Genomic DNA, 20,267 nt, shown 5'->3' with positions numbered 1-20,267 from the left:
GGTACCTGCAAACAGGATTTTTAAGTACATTGTTATTTCGACTGGCTTTATGTGTAATATTGTTGTATGCTTGTACACAAATTCGGAAAAATATAGCTGGCTGTTAAACACGGACAAAAGGGTGAATTGGCCATTGCAGCATGCTAGCTACATCGCTATTTATGCGGACACGTAATTCACGAAGAAAGCGTGTAAAATTCGCTAGTGGGATTTTTTAGCGTGCCCTCGCAACGAAAAAATGCACGACGCGACTCACAAAGGTTGCGAAATTTGGGAAATATGATAGTCCTGAGTTCATCAACAATTAGCATTGTTTTCAGAGATTTTAATCTTAAGTTCAAACCACTACAAGCATTACCAAGTAAATTTTGCCAATTTCAAATTGCGTGAATCTAATATAAAAACAACAGAAATTACTACCTGTGTCTACGGAACTTCAAAATTACGGTTTTGTGCCAATTTCATTTGCACTAATAGCAGTTTGTTAGATAAAATTGATAATATATGCTAGCTAATTAAGCTACTTCTCGTTAACCTAGCTCATAAATTTGTATATCTTTACGTTATACTTTGTAGATTCATGTGTTTGGATTTAAATGGTACATAATATATCTTTAAAGGAAAGTACCTATTCCAAACAATTTTTTGCACGTTTTGAGATTTTATTTCTATTTATTACCTATTCTGCTTTCAATATGTCAAAGGCAATTACAATTCGATCAGAAGTGACATATGCGATACACATCTATGTTAGAGTGGTAAAATGAGAAATAAAATAATGTTAAATTTCAACATTTTCTCAACCATTTCCAACAAAAATCAACTTTTGTTTTAGTACCGGAAATTAAATTATGTTAAGCTAAATAAAGTCAAATAAAATTTGTAGTCTATACCCTATTTCAGAAAAAAGGTATTGAAATTAACCTCAATGACGGTGGTACCCCGCCCACCAATTACCGCCCACCACAACCCATACCCCTACAACCCTACACCCCGCATCCCACATCCCACATCCGACACCACACAACACACACCCCCTCCACACCCGACACCCCCTCTACACACCCCCTCCACACACCCACACCCACACCCGCTTCACAACCTAACACCCCCACACCCCACACCTCTACACTCCCACACCTCCCCCTCACCCCGGACCCCACACCCCACACCTCACACCCTCACACACCACATCCCACATTCCCACAATCCCCACAACCCCCCAACACCACACCTTTCCACATCAAATCAATTTTTGGCCACATAGGTTGGTAACTCTCAACCAAGTGGAATCCCATTTCAGAAATTAACTTATTAACTAAAAAAAAATGATTTCGACCTTTCTTTGGTGACTGGACGGAAGTTTGTTGTTATATTCAACAATGATGTCTTGTGGCACAGGATGAAGTCTTTCGATCACATTGCAGTTTTCACAAAGTCTAGAAAAAAATGTCATAAAAAAGACGAAGCTTAGTCGCAGGTAATTCTTCTAATGTTACCACCCTAGGTCGAAAGTATTTGACCTCAAAAGTATAACTTCAATGCAGTGGCTTCTTCACCTCATGACGTAACAAATTAGAATGGTAACAAATTAGACATAACGTTTTTGGATAGTTCAAAGAATAATTAACACATCCACCATCCGATACGGACAGACGCAGTTATCTTATTACTATGATAGACTAGTCGTTTACTATGATAGACTAGCTCTCTTGCGAAAAATTATTTGATGAAGAAAGGTACTCAAAAATTATCCCTGTCAAGTCAATATTTATGAGCAATGTTGAGCTTAGTGAGACAGAATTTTTTGACTTGCGAGGTATTAAACTAACAACAGACATCCCTATAATTGTGGAACTGGATAAACAGAAGGTACACAAAAAGAAAATGATGAATCATTTATAGACCCTATGTATACAAACATAAAGTTAGAAAACTCGTAAACTGAAATTATCCACGACCTTTATAAGTACATAAATAAAGCAGTTACGAACACTAAATCTTTTCGTGGATGTCAATACTCAAAAATGTTTTGAGATTCCTTAAATCACGAAAGTCGCATTACTTTTTTTTTGCTATAGTAAAATATCGGACATTTTCGTCGGAAGAAATTTTCGCTATTTTGAAAACCGCAAGAATTTAAAAGTTTTGAACTGTTAAATTTTATTCCGCCTAAATATAGAAAGTTTTAGCTGCATAAATATATTCCGCGATGAAAAACACAAGTATCCATATTTTTCTTACCTGAAGCAAAATACGAAGCTTAAAAGGGCTGTTGGTTTTCGAATTTAGTCACTTACACGTGTTGTCTCTGTTTCCGTATCAAAAAAATATTTCGATATACTGATATTAAATATATTTTACAGAGCGTAACTTATTTTACTGCCAAAAAGAATACTAAAGAATTTTTTTTCTTTTTTTTGGAAAATTAACATTAAAATGTAGCAAATTCATCATAAAAAAATAATTATTCACAAACAGGTTGTCTAGACGTTTGGTGTGATTAAAGTGTGTATAATTTTTGCACATTGACCTTTTGAATGGTCTGTTTATTACACATCATTATTCTGAAATTGCGGGGATTAAGCTTATTGAATCGTTTCGTTGCCCTTTAAAGCCGAATTTGATAAACCGAAATTTTTGTTCATGACTTGATTTTTCACGTTTCTTAAAAGCTAAATTAAGGTTGCGTTTTATAGCTCATTTAGATTTCGATAGATTTTTATATCAGCGTTTCTACAGCCGTTGCATCTGTCAATAGCAAACATGGTCATTCGGACACCTCTATGCAATGACTAACACCCAGAACGCACCAGTAGTGCTTGTTTCCTACAAATTTGCGAAAAAAAGGTTTAAAAATATGTATATATCACCTTTCCTCACTAGGAATGTAGTTGTGACAATCTTCATAGATATCGAAGGGTGCTTGCAGAAGGTTGATCGGTTCTAGGTTTGTCTACAAACGAGTTTCTGTAAGTTAAAACCAACACAAGACATTGTTAAGTATATTGTTTTACCAAGATACCTATCATATTAACTATCCAATAAACAAACCTGATAGTACTTGCGCGAACTTCAACGTTAAAACTAGGCAAAGTTTCATGCCATAACGTATTTTTTATTACATACATAAGAAATTTCACACGATTTAGTGAGCTAATATGCAAGAAACAATATAATATTGCGCCAATTGACTGTTGAAGTTATTGCTTTTGTTCCTGAATATTTTAGTCTCTGAACTTCGTATTTTAAAGATAATGGAGTTTTATGTATTTTATGCTTTAGAGTAAATATTTCATTAATTCTTTCTAAAACGATATAAATCTTTTGGCTCGAACAAACTACAAAAGAATATTGTACGAACAATTTGATTATTCAGTTTGCGATGGAAAAACGAGATGGTATAAGACACTGGCATTTGTATATTTTTGGAATTAGACTTTCGTCTTCAAACGCACATCTCTAAATGATGGAACACTAGCCAAGCCTGGCCAGCATGTTTTTTCTCACCTTTTCTTCCATAGCAATAATATTACTTATTAAATAAACAAGTAACCGCAACACTTTCTGATAAGTTGTGTATAATAATAACTCATCGTGGCTGTAATTGACAACTACTTTCTTTCTCAAGACTAATGTGGAACTTTCACAGAAACTTTCCGCAAAATAAAAAATATTTTAGCTTTATGATTTAACGATAGCTGTATAATCCTGACACTTAAAGACGGTAAAAACAATAAATTATAAAATACGTAATATAAACAGATGTATTTACCCCATATATTTTCGCCTCAGGTTCAACAACCAGAGGCAACCTTTCTTCATTCTTGGTACGCATTGCATCTAGCCATATACTGACAACGATGATTTAAGTGAAAGTTAAGATTTTTCTATTACAAAAAAAATGTAACAATATTATTGTTCACTGAAATTTACGTACTACTTGTCTTTTTATCTTTCAATTATATTTTTTATGTTTTAAGCTAGCACACTGTTAAAAAATGAAAACAAAAGCAGATATGAAGATTCTTCTAAAAGAAAAACAAAACAATACAAGCGAAAAAAAAATTCAAAACCATCAAATAACAGAAGGAATAAAACATGAATTTTTTAATATAGATACCAGTTGTTGCAGAAGCCCTAGTTTAAAATTAAGTTAAACGGGCAAAAATGAAGAAACGGGCAAAATAATTTGGCAAGGCTCTTTGGAGTGCCTAATTAAGTCAGTTGACAACAATCTTTACAACAATCTTTATGTCAAAATATTCATCGTCATTAAATATCAGCATAAATTTAACCCTGAAAAGAACATTCTAGAGACATTACGCATTACTTGTACTAGCAAATCATTTACCAACATTTGTCTGCTTTGCACCGCTTAATAATTCTACAACTGTACATGTATTAAGTCTTTTTATAGCGTCTGATTTACTCGCGTTGATAGACTGTCATTTAGGCAGGAAGAGCAAAAATAGTTCGTGAAAATAGTCACATGATTGGTGTCTTTATAACCAATATTGCGTCACATTCCAATTGTCTAACCACATACTCCTCTTTCACTATGTTCGATCATAAATATATCATATTGTTTTGGTTTTCAAAATTGACATTTTTTGTTATTAATGGTATCATTGTTTGAAGATTTTAATTTGTTTATCAATTTTGTTAACAATAAAACGAAAGCAAGATGTATTTAAAAATAATTAAAATGTTGCTGTAATCTAACTAATGGCATCATATGAAACAATAAATTCAAGTTTCTGATCATTTATATTTGCCTTATTTACCTGACAATGAAATTGCATAATTTGGAATATCTAGGTAGTGTGTAGCTTAATAACGAAGAGTTTATATTATCAAAAAAATGCATTTTTCCTTCTCCTAAAACAGAATGCGCTTTACTAGATCAATTCTACTGTCACTATAATTTGATGCATTTGAAATAAGAATCAACAGAGCACCACAAAATGTTTAAATGTTATAAAAAGCTGCACTGTCCGAAAAAAACATGACCTCCTGTTTTTTTGTAAAACTTGGCAAGCACTGAAAAATGAAGTTTCAGCTTAATTAATTTTAACCACAAATCTGTTTTGCAAATGCAAATGCGGATGAGAACGGCACAATAGGTTGAATACTCACTTCATGTGAATCTATAAGAATATTTATTTTCGGTTTGTTTTCACATGTTAATATGAATATATCATCATGTTTCTAACCATGTATAAATCTTCAAAAAAAATGAAAATAAATAAGATTTTCGCTACAAACATAGAATTCGAGGAAGCATGCGGCTGAAGAGAGATTGTTTGTTATAGCTACCCTAAATTATTCACATTCCTTTACAGTTTTTATTTAGTTCGGTATGAGAGCTTGTTATCCTAGCCGACATTATTTATTCTTGTGTTGGAATTGTGGCTATCTAGCTAGCTTTTTAGATACCTCTGCATAAAATGTGAGAGTAGTTAAGAGCAGTTGGTGTGCAAAAAATTTTTTAATCGCCAGTGCTTTTATTTACACCGACGTTGTGATAAAGTTTTTTTAAAAAGGAAATTACAGCTAGTAGAGCGCGCTGATACAAGCACTGGATACACGGATGTGCAACTTTGTGTCTTTATTTTAGCTAAAATTATGAGAAAGATTTTTAAAAACACCCGAAAAATTACACTTTATTGGATTTGGAACATACCGTAAACATGCTGCTTACACAGATGGTACCCTAAGAATGTAGCTAGGTAGAGTGAGTGTATTATGAACCTGAAGTCATTTAAAGTGTGGGTAAACAGATATTTTGTAATACAACATACCGTGCCACATATGTCCAGCTAAACAGATCTATGTCGAAAGGTGAATAGTAATAATAGCTACCGAAGGTTTGCTGATTTGAAGGATTATTTTTCCGGATTACTTTTAACACAATTTATGAGGCATTAATTCTAATTTTTTTAAAACTAAGATTTAACTTTGTATTTTGGTGGTGTATTATGCAGGGTATTATTGATTTGTACGAACTACACTTAGGCTCATGGGTGTCTGTTTTTACCAGCACTGCGTTCTTAAAATGCGCAGTGGAATTAAATGCCTGCAGATGTTAAATATTTTAAACTTCACTTGTTTGTTTTTTCTTCTTTACATTGGTTTTCAAGTTATTTATTGTGTTGGCGCCTTTTGTGATATAGATATCAAGATTTAAAGTGACCTGGAAGTTCTTAAACTAAAAATAGAATAGTCCAAATCATTGAGTATGAACGTAATGTTTTCCCCAATACCACTTTTTTAACCGCATATTATTTTCATGTTTATTTTCTAAATATTTTACTGTATTATATTTTCTTCCTGGACGAAGAGCTTTATAGTTTTTTGTGGATATATCAGAATAAATGCATTAATAATTATACTATTTTTTTTTAAAAAATTTTACCTGGTTTATGTCATGTAACATATATGATTACAAATGAGTAATATATAATTTACAACAAATATTTACTATTTGATACCACTTTCGGTGACCGGCATGAAATCTGAGACGTTTAAAAGTATTTACCATCGTCATCAGTATTTACCATCTATCGCCAGAAGATGTAATATGTGGTGCTAATACAAATGTTGATGGTGTTGTGGCACGGATAGTTTATTTTATTATCGTTGAATTTAAGGTACAGTTAAAACTTAAAAATTTGAGTGCATTTCGACTACACCAATTACAACAACCATAGCGTTGAGAGGTTTCATATCACTTCGTCATAACGTTTTTGTTTTCGGGAATAGTTTTCACCCATGTTGGTTTCGAAGACCACAGAATTCAAGTATTATTAATAACGGTAGGCGGTGAGCCTATCAAAAATTTACGAAAAATTCAAAACCGACTAGTCTCGGAGGCAATTTTGATGTCGATGGCATAAAAAACATAAATAACATTTTCACTGAATTAAAAGTCCTAGAACTAAGACCTATAAAAATTAAATTAACGACTTAAACCTTGGTGTGGTATGGTTTTAGACCGGTTTAATAAAATGGCGCTAAAATCAATTTGACCAATTGCCATAGTTTCTGAGTTTTTGAATGTAGGCATTTTCGGTGGCACCGATAAGCCATACCAATTTTTACGAAAATTCAAGTGCACAAATCATTAAAACCATTTCTCGTAATTGAAATAAGGCAGACAGCATCTGAATAAAATATGTTCTAGGTTTGAAGCCAAATGTTTCGCCCCGTCTAGGGATATACGATGTGCGCTTGTACTGCGCAGTGCAGAATATTAAACTTTATATTATATAGCTAAAAATGGGGTTAATCATTACAGCTTCGTTTAACTGATGCATTTTTTAGATATTACGGTTCGCAAGAAGAGCTATCCCGTAGGGCTACATCCGGCGTGTGAGGAAAGGCTCAAGCTAGTTTGTACAATTTCTTGGAATATACTTTCTTACCGTAAAATAACGAATCAGGGAAATAACAACTCAGAAGACTAACGTACATTAACGTACTAAGTATTTATTAATAAACCCCAAATAGAAAAAATATTTCAAATATAAAAATATTCTGCACAAAGATTAGAAAAAGTAACAAACTATCAAGGTGTAACTATTAACACATAAAATGTTATAAAAAACCAGCACGAATAGTTAAATTAATCTAATTAGTCATTGGTTGCTACGTGTAATGTTTTTAAAAAAAGTGGATATGTGCGTACATAGTACTAAATTTAGGTAAAAAAAAGTAAATTATTTTAATGTTACTATCGGATTCGTTAATGAAATGCATTTTCAGAATTGAGAAATTGTAGTTTGTGCCTTAAAGAATTGTAAATTCGAGTTTAAACAATACTTTTAGACACCTTCTGTTCTACTGTACATTTGCTGTACATTAGCAAATTGATTACAATGAAAATAGGAATGAACCATGTTAAAAACGAAAAAAATCTTGCAGTTATTTCTTGCACTAATTTAGTGAGCTCCCAATGTAAACTCCTATTTCAAATTTGGTCATCACTATACTGCTGTTAATTCCACGTTGCCTTCTAGAATAACTTCGTGTTGTATAACAACTCCATTTTTTGTTTTAATAGCAATTGAGTGAAATGATGGCCGCTTTGAAGGAGCAGTGCAAGTACATACTGACGATAGATTGCTCACACTGTCGTTCAGTGTTCCCTGAAATTTTCAATATTGAATAAACGAATTATAAATAAATTACACTGTCAAATCAACCTATTAAACGCACCCATTGTATGAATTATTTTAAAGTGTAACACAAAATTACCTTATCACAATCTCCTTCGCTGCATTCTTTGTGTTCTTTGGACTCCATTTTTTTACATGTTGCTTTCATTCTGTTCAGCAAGTGATTCAATTTTGCGAGTAGCTCTTTTGATTCAATTGGTTTCTTTCCGCCTGAAAGTCTTGTAACTAAACTCATTAAGTTATTAGGTATCCTGTATCCGGCATCTTGTGCAGCCACAAGAAAAGACGGCATAAGGGTTATGGCTTTGTCGTAACTGGTCAAGTATAAAGGAATAAATGTAGAACCCATGTTTTGATGATATGCCATTCTAGCTATGAATTTCAAAAAAAATTCATATAGTCTGTGCTTTAATGAAGTGTGTTCTAAACATAGTAAAAAAGGAAAAGTTATTTTACTACGGAAATAATCAGCCTAAAACAAATTTTTTTTGTTACGCATCGTTATATGCTTGGTTTTAAACTGTGACTTAAAGGATAAAAGTGTCTCACTTTACAGTGAACATTTAAAAAAAGTAATCCGCATTGAATATTTTTTAGTAGTACTACGCACATACTCGTAATAAAAAAAAGCGAGTTAACACATTGCCATTTAAATAGTGTGTTTTTATACAAAATGAAGGAAAAATGATGTATTTTTACCTTTGTTATGTTCTGCAAAGAAAATTAGCACATAATCGCACGAGTCTATATTTTTTTCTATGTAAGACGACATTTCTTTTCCAACGTCTATTTGACCTTGTTCAAGTAGTGATAATTTTACATCTATGCCATAGGCTTTTAAAACCAACGCTAAATCTCTCAATAAGGTGTCTAGAAGCTTGCACCCGGGACGATTAAGGATCATAACTCTAGTGGCAGTATCTATAAGGAGGGTATGAGTATGAGAATAACTGAATATGGTACAAAAAACTGTTCTTACCTGCTCGTCGAGCAGAAATAATATTTTGATCGAATGCTATCATAGTTTCTTATCTTAGTGTAACAACAGTATTTAAAAGGAGAGGCGAATTGCGTTTCGGCACGACTGCTAAACAAAAGTTCACGATGTCAGTGTTCATTTTATACACCAAATCGACTGGCTGGGTATGCTTCATTAAAAAGACTTTCCTATTATTTAATTTTACATATAACAGATATCATGACAAACCCAAATTGACACCGTAATGCTTCTTTAATTTAGGAGTTCTAGCTTATATTTCGGCTATTTGCTATCCTTGCTAACTTAAAGGTAAACTTAAAGTGCACTAGACCTCGTTATGAAGACCCTCGTTTAAAGCAGTAGCAAAAGGAACTGTAGAGGCGTTGGTAAATAGTAGTAACAAAATGAAAATATTTTTTTCGCATGGTAACCTCAAAGAACTGGATTTGCATTAGCAAAAATATTTGTCATCAACTGCCTGCTTATCGCCTTCTCTAAATTCGACTAAAATTGGTATATATTTTCGTTGCCATAAGTTTCCTCCTGCCTAAATCTAAATTTTTCTTCTCTCGAACTAAGAAAAAAACTAAATATAAGGAACTCAAGGCACAAAATGTAACAGAAACTCGGTAATATTTTCAAAGTTTTATCGGTATCAATATTATGTTTTACTAACAAAACAGTTCAATGTCATCCCAATCAATAAATTCGAATCATAGAAACATTATTAGAGTATGCAGTAGAACAAACACAAATAAATTTTTGAATTTTCAGATATCATCTTGTCAATAACATTTTAATGAGCCAAATTTTATTATGGGAAACCACTGATCTCTGAGAGATAATATGCTAGGTTTATGAAGACGTTGCCCATTGTGTAATGGAATCAATAACACAAAAATGCTGCTTTGATTCAAATTTGTTGTGATTTTTGATTGTTTTTGAACAGAGTTAGTTGTGGTTGAACACTTTAGGGGTTTATGGTGTTGAAATCAACACTATAAATTTTTGCAGGTTTAAAAAATACAGAATTTCAATAAATTGATTAATTTTATTTTTTAAAAATATTTTTCTGTATAACAAACTCTCGATATAACGAACTTATTTTCGGTTCCCTTAACGGTTCGTTATACAGAGAGTCTACTGTACTTGTGTTTTATTTTAGCATTCAACACATACGGAACAAATGTTTAGTTACTGCAAAAAAGTTATTGACCTACTTTGTAAAACTTCGTCATACTTTCCTTCTTTCCCAAAGGCACAATCTCCTTTTTGTGATTTTCGGAGCCATTTATTTGCACTGGTGGATTTCTGTTTTAACATCCTAATTATCTTAAAGATAACCAGAATTAGGAATATGGACAAGCCTCCTATTGCAACAAAAATGATAGATGTTTTTATTTGAGATTTCTTTGTCAACTTTTCTTCCACAGGAAAATCAAACGGCACAAGTCTACAATGCCTTTGCGTCAATTCAGATTGTTTTAAGTATCGAGTAACTTTTATGACGTCATTTGAAAAATACTTGCATACTTTTGACATGATAGATAATATTTCGGAGAAACCTAGAAATAAAATTCAGATTATTATTAATGACTAGTTGCATGGGAGTCACAAAGTGATTTAAATCGAAACAAAAGGGAATACTTAAAACACTCTGTTTGATACAGCATTAAAATTCAAATTTTAATTTTAAAATTGTCAATTGACTTTAACAGGTTCTGAAATAAAATAATCTGCTAAAAATATTCAGAAATATAAAGAAGCTCGTTCAGCAAATTAAGGTAGCTTGATTTCTGAAGCAACATCTCTTCGGAAACTGAACCTTTATCAAAATGTTACCTGGAGGGTTGCGACAATTGGAAAATGCCTTCACTGCACCTAGAATGTTTACCAACAAGGCGTCAACAAGGATTTAATATGCATGGAAATTCAAAACACGTGTGACATAGCGGCCAAAAAGAATCGACATCCAAGTAGTTTTGCCTCCTTTTGGGTAGATATGCATAGTACAGCGATTTAGTATACACATTATCGACAACAATTTAACATGTGACACAGTTGCAAACAATTATCCTCCAAGGTATGCCTCAACTGCATCCAGCTACCATCGTAGATAAAATTGTTCAGACAAGAGCCGTTCGTCGCCCTTTTCAACGCATGAAACGGATTTAAAGGTAGCCTTACTTAATGATCAAACTCCAAAATTGCAGTCGTCTTCAATACTGGAGACTAATACTGGAGGTATCAAGGAAAATATTCTGTAGAGTAACCATTACACTTATAATTAACCATGCATCTAGTATTTTAGTACTTACCAGCGAAACTAAAGGCAGCTATCTCGCATGTTGCTACAAGTTATAGAATAAAAAGAAAATGAAATTATGAATTATGATACAATTGTTTAACGATATATTAGGAGCGGTTACAAAAGTGAAATTAAATCGGCTAAGTCATTTTGGTGTACATTGCGTGTTTTCAAACATATGGCATGGCATACACATCAGATTCAGTCCACTCAAGTTAATTTCAATTAAAACTGGAATTCTTCCTCAACCAGGATAAAACCTAAAATTAGTATTATATATCCATCCACTATTTTTTACATTAAATAGACTTGCTTCTTCCATAGGAATGCACAATATCGCATATTGAAGTGCAGTACAACCACCCTGCTTAAATAAGATAGTCCAAATGCGACAATCATCTGCACAGGGAACAAAAAAAAGAACCAGTTAACTAATTAAGAAAGAAATTTTGATACGCCGATACTTCGAATATAAGATTTACCGCCTGTGTTAAAAAAAGTACCACTTGACTGTGCAAAGTATGATATTGTTTTACTTCTAAGGAATAAACCCTGATGTTCGGAGAATGAACCTGTCATGTCTTCTTAATAAAGCCATGTGAAATATTTCTATCAGCCTTGCCTATTTAGCCTTGAAAGAGTTTGAGTGTTTATACATTTACACCTTTTTAAGCCGTGTAGTTTTACTCAAAATTGTAATCTTGGCAGAAAGCATTTAGACGCAGAAGTTTATAAAACCAACTTTTTCAGTTAAAATAGATATTTCATTTTATAAAAACTACTAATTCTCCCTCTAAAAGAGTAACAACTTACATGGAGTTTTCTTTATGCTCAGGGATTTTGTTTTCCCAGATGGGATTTGTGTGACATTTAAAATGTATGATACTTCGTTAATCAACTTATCTTGTGCAATAAGAAAATCAGCACTGTTTATCTAAAAAATTCAAACCATTTGCTTGTATTAAGGTGGCAGTAACCTATTTAAAATGGCTTTTTTTACATAATCAGTTACGAACGGTTATTTTCATTATGCTACACTGCACGAGCTTTAACTTTCAATAGCATTTTCGTTTTACTTTAAAATTTCAGACATGATTGGTGAACCATGCAGCCATGATATGGTGTGCGGAAGTTTTTATTCGGAATATTTTTCTTTTAACACCGTCCGATGCAGCAGGGGATGCTAACAAAGAATCTTTTTTAAAAAAAAAGGCTATTGTTAAAAAAATGTCAATAAACAACACAACTCCACACAACCTTTTAACACAATAATCCAAGGTTCATTTAAAAACAGAAGCTGATGAAAAATAAAGATATTGTAAAAAGTTAAAGCTCGTGGAAGCAGATTTTTTTTCTTGTTTATAAAACATTTTTAAAGAGAAATTTTTGTTGACTCAGCAATTTTGGTGTTAAGTTGAAATCATTTTATTATGTATTAAGACCTATATGGTTAGGCAATATTAACAAAATGGTATAAACACAAAAATGACTAAATAATTCAGATATTTGGACAACTAAAAAGGGTTACTGTATAATTTATGCGAATAACATGAATGTAATTTTACGGATGAGACTAATAAGTGCTATGTCGTTCACTGAACAACCTCTATAGAAATGGCAGAACACTTAAGGGAATCACGAGGTAATTTTGCAAGTAGGACTCTGAGAGATTTGCATGGTAAATTGTAAATGATATTTTCATGTAACTCCAGATATAGCTTTTTAAATATTTATTTTCTTCTCGCTGGACCTGTTTATATTCGACCTTCTTCTTCGTTAAAAAAAATTATTCTAGTTCCAGTCTTTGTTTAGTGGCACGTGACCCTGTAACGTAATATTTATGCAGCGCTTCAAACATTACTGACTGTTATAGCTAGGCAAACGGATGCCTTCTCTCGGCAAAACAAATGTTCTCTACGAACGATTGTTTTCTTATTAAAAAAATTAAAATAATTTTGCATAAAGTTCTTTAGGAACAATTATGTTTTTTTTAGAAAAAGAAAATAATTCTGCAAATGTTCTCACATAGCTGAGCAACCAAACGAAAAATAAAATGTGCATGATTTTTATTTCAAAGGGTTTTTATTTGAGACCCAGGTTGTGAAAGTTGGTGATAATTCAACATGCCATACATTTGAGTATGATTTTTATTTCAAAAGGATATATCTTGGAAGACAAATAAAAGTTAGCCAAAGTATGTGTAACATCATAAAAAGTTATTGAATAGGTTGAGAGGGGAGGGAAAGGCGGCTGCATCAGCTCCTCCGCCCTTAATCATATTCGTGCTGAAGGTCCAGCACGAATATAATTAAGGGCAGTTACAATCTTCGTAATTTGAGACGGCACTCGGCATTTGCCTACGTGATTGGCAACATATTTTTAAAGGTATACCTTAACGTCGGCATTTATTTGTCGTGGTGAAATCACGCAGAAGAAGTCCTAGGACTTGTGCGATCAGACGTGTGAAAAAAGCTAAACATATCAACCTCGTCCCTAGGGCATCTTGTATCTTTTCTAACTTTTAAAAGGTCTTATTATGGAGGAGCAGTGTAGTTTAGAACTAAAAGGCCTGAGGACAAGGTTAGTATACTCTAGATTTAAAACTGATTACCTTACATTTTCTTATCTAAACGTCCTTAGAACGAAACCAGGAGCGTTAATATTTGCGCTACATAGTGAAAAAATATCATTTGATACAAACTTTAATTAGACAGTAATCTCTGTGTTTTCCTGTATCGTGGGATGAATTAAAAAAGTGTTCTTTTCCACTGATTTTTTATTAAAACGTATATCCATCTACTGAATAACTTAGGCAACCTCATTTGAGCATTGTACCCCGCCCAGGCCGACAGGTTATAGACGGCTAGTAAGTATATTATGTTGAATTATTGTTTTTAAAAAATTAAAAATCATTAGTACAGAGATCGATTTGGAATTTTTTTTTTAACTTTGTTGGTAAGGCGAACTAATTGTTTTTTGCCATGAAATTCATTAATTTTAGCGAATAAAAGTCATTAATTTGAGTCGTGCATAAATATGACGCAAGGGTTGCGTGCCACAAAAAAAGACTGGAACTAGTCTGAAATTTTAGCGAAGATCGAAGCGGCCGTCAAGGTGGCAAGAAAAACAAAGATTTGAAAACGATATTTGGTGTTACATGAACTTTTAACAAAAAGTAAATATGTCATTGGGAATTTCTTATGAAAATCTATCAGGTAGTCCAACTTGTAAAAGTACTTTGGGATACCTTTAATAAATACGACACTTTTCGTTTTTCATCTTTTAGAATGGTGCCCGTAAAATCGTCACAGAACTCGATTTCCAGCAAGGATTTGCTAATACTGCTTGAAAGCAATCTAGCTCTTCCTATTAACGCCACATTCCAAAATAACTTACAGCTACTCAATAAATAAATTCAGATTAACAAAAGTATTACCTCTTCTTGTGATATGTACTTGGAAAGGTGTAATCGCACACCATTGTAATGTATGTTTACTAAGTATCCCCAACAACCTACATGAAAATTGAGAAGTGCTTCAGAGGATTTACGCAGAATCCTGTAATACTTAGCTACCGTACAAGCAGTTCTTAGTGTCGTTACAAAATGTTAATGTGCTTATTTTGGAAGAGAAATACTTTAAGGCGTTTCTTTAATGACTTAATTATTCCACGTATTACATGCTGAAAAACCATATCTTAACAAAATCGTTTCTTCCAACCTGCTTCAACAGTGTACAACGTCGCGAGAAGGTACAGCTGTTCTTTGGCATTAATTGCAGATGCGACTCGTATGGAAAAACGAACATTTTGACATTTCGGGTACATGGATGCACACTCATCATGTATCGATGTTGCATCCACCAATTTAGCTAAGATGTAAGAAAACATAAAATGTGATGTTATATAACATATGAAATATTAGATATAATAGATAGATATATATAGATATATAAAGTTTTGCATAACATCTTCTGTCGCTGCAAGTTGTAATGTTGCACAAAATACCAAAGTGTGTATTAAAAGTATGGAAAAAGATTGCTTAAGACTAAGACTTATAACGTTTTTTTATTGAATCAAATAAATTTTCATCATGCAGACTAACGATCTCTTCAGTTCAAGCGAATTTGACGCTAGCAACGGAAATGGTGAGTAACATTTACCTACTTTACAACATTTGATACTCCTAGCTAATAGAGAATGCTTGCTAAAGCATGGCCCGCTATTACGAGGAATTATTGATTAGTCCATACCCGGACGGGGCTGAAAATTCTGATGACGGTAGTAATCAACTGACGATCTCGCAATTTAGCTAGTATCTACAACTTAACACCAATATCACCAATGTTATTGGATTATTAACAAAAAACCGAACATATGATAACCACAAAGTCACATGTTCAAAAAACGGAAACATGTAAGGGATTACCACGAGAATAGCGCCTTTGCTAATTTTTTTTACATTATATACAAATTGTAACCTGGTTTCGTTTCTTTAGTGACCAACAACCTTTGCATATTAATAAAGTAGACTAGCTGACTAACAAGTTGAAAAATCCAAAATATTTTACGGATCCTGAATATGATCCGTTAATATGCCAAAAAAATTCTAGATATTTAATTAGTCTTTTTTATACAAACCTTAAAATATTTATTAAAAAAAGTCATAGGATATGTTCTTTTGCTTTGACAACTTTAGGAATGCCATTGGTATCTTATGAAAAAAAAAATGCGGTCGCAAATGTTGCAACATGTTGCCTAACAAATCGTCAATAAATCAGGCCAACATGTTAGTACGGTTTGCTATACCATAAGTCATAACAAGCGGCAAACATTTATATATGTTCGTTCATTTGCTGCTTTACTGTCCTTCGAGTAGAACGTGTAAAGAAGAGCCTGTTTTCAATTGGTCCCTTAATATATGACAATGCCGAAAAAAGAGGGGGTCCTACAAGAAATTAGATGCGCAAAAGAATAAGCCGAAATGGGAGCTCAATCAATAATCTCACTGGCTGAAAAATTAGTGTTTGCTATCCAATTTCCTGCTAAATGTGAAACGTATTGCTTTATTAACTTGACAATTCAGGTTTCCTGAAAAAGCAATATATCTTACATTAATGATGAGGTTACTAAAGCTACAGCAGAGTATATTAGAAAAAGTAGATCAAGTTATCATCAAGTTATCATCAAGTTTAGATAATTGGTTAAAAATAGCTGAGGCTTTCCAATCAAGATGAAACTTTCCTAATTGTTTAGGGGAAATTGATGGGAAGTATATTCAAATAAGACCCCCACCTGGCACCGGTTTTGAAAATTTTAACTGCAAAAAACCTTTTTAATAACCTTATTGGTCATAGCATGTCTCAGATATTGGTAGCAATTGACGGATGAATTACTCTGGTGTTTGAATTAACTTAGATTTATGCAGAAAACTAAAAAAACCTGCTTGAAAATCCTAGATGCTACCTATTTACCTTATGAATATATCAACATACAGCATACTATTGTTAGGGATTAAAGCTAATCTAACATCCTAAACATGTATCCTAAAAAAGCGTCTACAACTACCGTCATAGCTGATCAAGATGAATATGAGGGAACATGTTTTGCATTTGGCAAATAGATTGCCTTCAACAAAAGGAAACGACTATGCTCCCTCTGGGTTTATCGATTCCGCGAATTCCCAAAGCAAAGTTGTGCAAGGGAGTTGGAGGTCAGTAAAAGGAAATCTCTTATGGTTTTCTCTTTATTTATTGTGTCTTAAGCAGGAAGAAAGCCTCTAAAGTGACTTTAGAAATATTCAGTAAATGTTTCATGAATGATGGAAATGTCGAATGGCAGTGGGACACTGCATAGACAAAAAAGAAGCAACCAAACATGTATTTTCGCAATTTTAAACAACTTTTTTTAGTAGAAGTACTATTATTGTTTATTTCTTATCAAATACAAGCTTTATTATTCACTTAACATTACAGTATATGTTCCTTGCTGTAGTTGTTGCTGTTGTGGAACTTGATTTTCACATTTATGGCGTGTCTGAAAAAGCTGCAAGTTAGCAAAACGATACAGATTTTGAACACTATTGTTGGAACGCATTCCTTCACCGGGTGCCCTTAAATAACCATAAGTGCCTAAAGCAAACCGCACCAAAATGCTGGCCAACATGTTGGTCCGGGAGTGTTAATTGCAATGTTAGGTACGACATAGTATAGAAACGGGTAGCGCTGAAACTTTGAAAGCGACACAACTAAACATTGCGGCTGACTAAAAAATCATAACGTCAAAGTTTGGGCATCGCAATAAATTAGCATCCAATTGATTAGGTGAACTCCCAATAATAAAAAAGCTCTGCTAAAACAGCCTACCTCCACGTAAGTTACCATGATGATACTTAGCTGGAGGGGGTTTGAAGACATAGCATATCCCAGCAATAATGTTTTAATGTTTAAGAGCACTATGATCAACACTTTGGAAAATAAAAAGGATTTTTAGAAACCTAGAATTTTCAAAAAAGAGAAGCTCTTAAAAGAAAAATAATCACCAGGATAGTTAAATATCTACATCTACCAGGAATAATCTAATTCTTAGTTCTAAAGCTTTTTAATGGCTGTATTAACTTTTCTTTAAATTTCATCACAAAACAGAAAACGGAGGAAACCTATTTGCTCTCAAATTTTGCACAGGCTGCTTCATCTTAGTATTTTAGCACTTAATGCGTACTGTTGCTCTTGAGTTTTTCTTCAAATGCTTGTTTGTTGCAAGTCTTGTTCGCACCTAAAAAGTTAGTTACTGAATTCAATATCATTGTCTATAAATAACTTAAAATTAGATTCGTTGCTTTAAATTGAATTAAAGAAATTGTTTACATTTAAGGACTACCTAGTATTGTATGATTCTTAATAACATTCCATATGAATAAAAAGCTTACCCTTTTTGCCGTTAATGGCCTAAAAACAAGAAAAACAAGATAAAATACACTTCTATAACACTATTAGCTAATTTTGGTGACCTTTTAAGTCCTTCTTACGTTAACATTTCTTTTTATCATTCTTTCAATTTTTCACCCCGACCCTATTTTGTCCTAGATATTTCGAACATAATATGACAAAAGGTGCTGATCCCGTTCACAACATTTCATAGGTTTTCCCAAACGGAACCAAACTTGGAAAACAGACAGTACTTCTTAAAAGCAACAAAATAGCAGCATTAAATTTCTCCTTATGTCAAAACAAAGTAAAGAGCAGTAAAGCATTAGAAAATAAACAAGCGATATTTTATATTTGGGAGAGCAATAGCAACATGTTAAACAACTTAATTACATAATCCAGTTATATAAACCTGTTGAAGAATTTACTCAAATTTATTGTGCATTTTATCACAACACGGTTGGTTGATAATTTCATAAAAAAGGCTAAGAAAAAATGTTTTAGATGACAACCTGTAGAGGAATCAACTCAAAAACATTTAAAATTTATGTTATGTTTCAAGATTATTCCCTTGTAACAATTTTTGAATGGTCTTGTTTTGGCAACATAACATCCAGTGTACATAATATATGTATACTCTCTACTGCATATACTAAATTATATTTAGAATATCAGAACTTGTCCGTTAACGTATCCTTAATAGGAACATTGAATTTATTCATCTGTATAAATTTGGTCATTTCAGTTCATGACGTTGACGTAGTCATAAAAGTTGTATATATACGGCTAAAATTCAACTTTGCCCTTAGAAATTTTAGAAGCTATACTAAATATTGTTAAAGTAATTTTTTAAAGTTTAAAGATTTTACCTGGATATCCACAACAGCATTTGTTAATATTAGGAGAATAATCCAAAGATACTTTACAAATACCATTCTTAAGCTCTCTGTATGCTGAAGTCATGAAGTCAATTTGCTTTTAGTTATGTCTTTTTCTCAAATTTTTTAAAAATTTTAGCACAGAAAATAATAAGATAGAAGCTATGGTGACAGCTGATTTCAATGCATGTAATTAACCTTACAGAGATTATAATTAACCTACGATTCTTCTTAAAACCGCATTGACCTGTGAGGTCATTCTTATAATACATCGTTTATTTCATCCAAATTGCTTTTTCGAATTATAGGTACATGTGTATATATATACAATTAGAAGGACTAAAAACATCACCTTAGAATGATAAAGTCATGCATACAGTGGCTCTTACTTTAAGAATTTTTATTGTCATGGCAGTATAGATAGCATTGCAGCTATGGCAGTTAAATCTATATACCACATTTGAATGTAGATTCTGTATTAATTGAAAGTGATAGATATATAGTCGTTTAAATCGAAGGAATGACAAATCTTTAAATTTGAAGAAAAATGCCTTTAACCATAAAAATGAGAAATGCATAATACTTTTTTTCCAAGTGAATCCGAATGAATCATTCGGAAACATTCCGAGAAACTTTTTAAATTAAGTTGTTGATGCAGCGATCGCTTAATGTAAAATGGCAGCCGTTTCTTTACAATATTTTTTTATGTTCTTTTTCGACATGGAATGTTGGAAAATCAGCCAGAATCCTAAAAATTCTTTAAAACAGGCCCTGATTTATATTTGACAGGCAGAACATCATTAAAAGTTTAAATATTGTTATGTCAACGTTTAACATTGATATAAATAAATGGTAAGCAATTGTTTTTTAACATTGTGTCATATGGCACATATTGGCATATTTGTTGCTAAAGAGAGGCGGTTGTTTAGGTGATAGAAAGAGGACAAAAACATCATTAATAAATATTTCATATTACAGTGGCTTAAATTATGTAGGACA

The 20,267-nt window shown here is 32.6% G+C and overlaps 2 protein-coding genes across 2 annotated transcripts in view; both read right to left on the bottom strand.

The window, feature by feature from the left end:
• The window catches only part of LOC130638096 (transient receptor potential cation channel subfamily M member 1-like), a 29,959-nt gene extending 27,008 nt beyond the window's left edge, over positions 1–2,951 (bottom strand). Inside the window, exons 1-2 of the mRNA XM_057446975.1 lie at positions 2,874–2,951; positions 1,340–1,439 (exon numbers count right to left, since the gene is read on the bottom strand). The gene's annotated coding sequence lies outside the window, so the exon portion shown is untranslated. The remainder of the gene's footprint in view (positions 1–1,339; positions 1,440–2,873) is intronic.
• Positions 2,952–7,429: 4,478 nt separating this feature from the next.
• On the bottom strand, positions 7,430–19,372 carry LOC130638079 (uncharacterized). The gene is made up of 12 exons (XM_057446974.1): positions 19,260–19,372; positions 18,393–18,411; positions 18,185–18,238; positions 15,187–15,336; positions 14,904–14,980; positions 12,281–12,401; positions 11,478–11,510; positions 11,002–11,040; positions 10,380–10,724; positions 8,880–9,101; positions 8,260–8,603; positions 7,430–8,150 (listed from the first exon to the last, which is right to left on the bottom strand). The coding sequence occupies exons 1-12, from the start codon at positions 19,323–19,325 to the stop codon at positions 7,989–7,991; spliced, it is 1,632 nt and encodes a 543-aa protein (XP_057302957.1). The 5' UTR covers positions 19,326–19,372; the 3' UTR covers positions 7,430–7,988.
• Positions 19,373–20,267: the final 895 nt, after the last annotated feature.

Source organism: Hydractinia symbiolongicarpus, chromosome 1 (assembly GCF_029227915.1).
Source record: "Hydractinia symbiolongicarpus strain clone_291-10 chromosome 1, HSymV2.1, whole genome shotgun sequence".
Classification (NCBI taxonomy): Eukaryota; Metazoa; Cnidaria; class Hydrozoa; order Anthoathecata; family Hydractiniidae; genus Hydractinia; species Hydractinia symbiolongicarpus.
This window is presented reverse-complemented; position numbering and strand designations above follow the sequence as displayed.

Excerpts from the sequence above, each read along its gene's own strand:
- LOC130638079 (XM_057446974.1), bottom strand. The coding sequence starts at position 19,325 with ATGGTATTTGTAAAGTATCTTTGGATTATTCTCCTAATATTAACAAAT. Across the intron at positions 15,337-18,184 it reads AGAAAAACTCAAGAGCAACA|CTAAATTGGTGGATGCAACA; the intron begins GTACGCATTAAG and ends CTTACATCTTAG. Across the intron at positions 14,981-15,186 it reads GTTGTACACTGTTGAAGCAG|GTTGTTGGGGATACTTAGTA; the intron begins GTTGGAAGAAAC and ends ATTTTCATGTAG.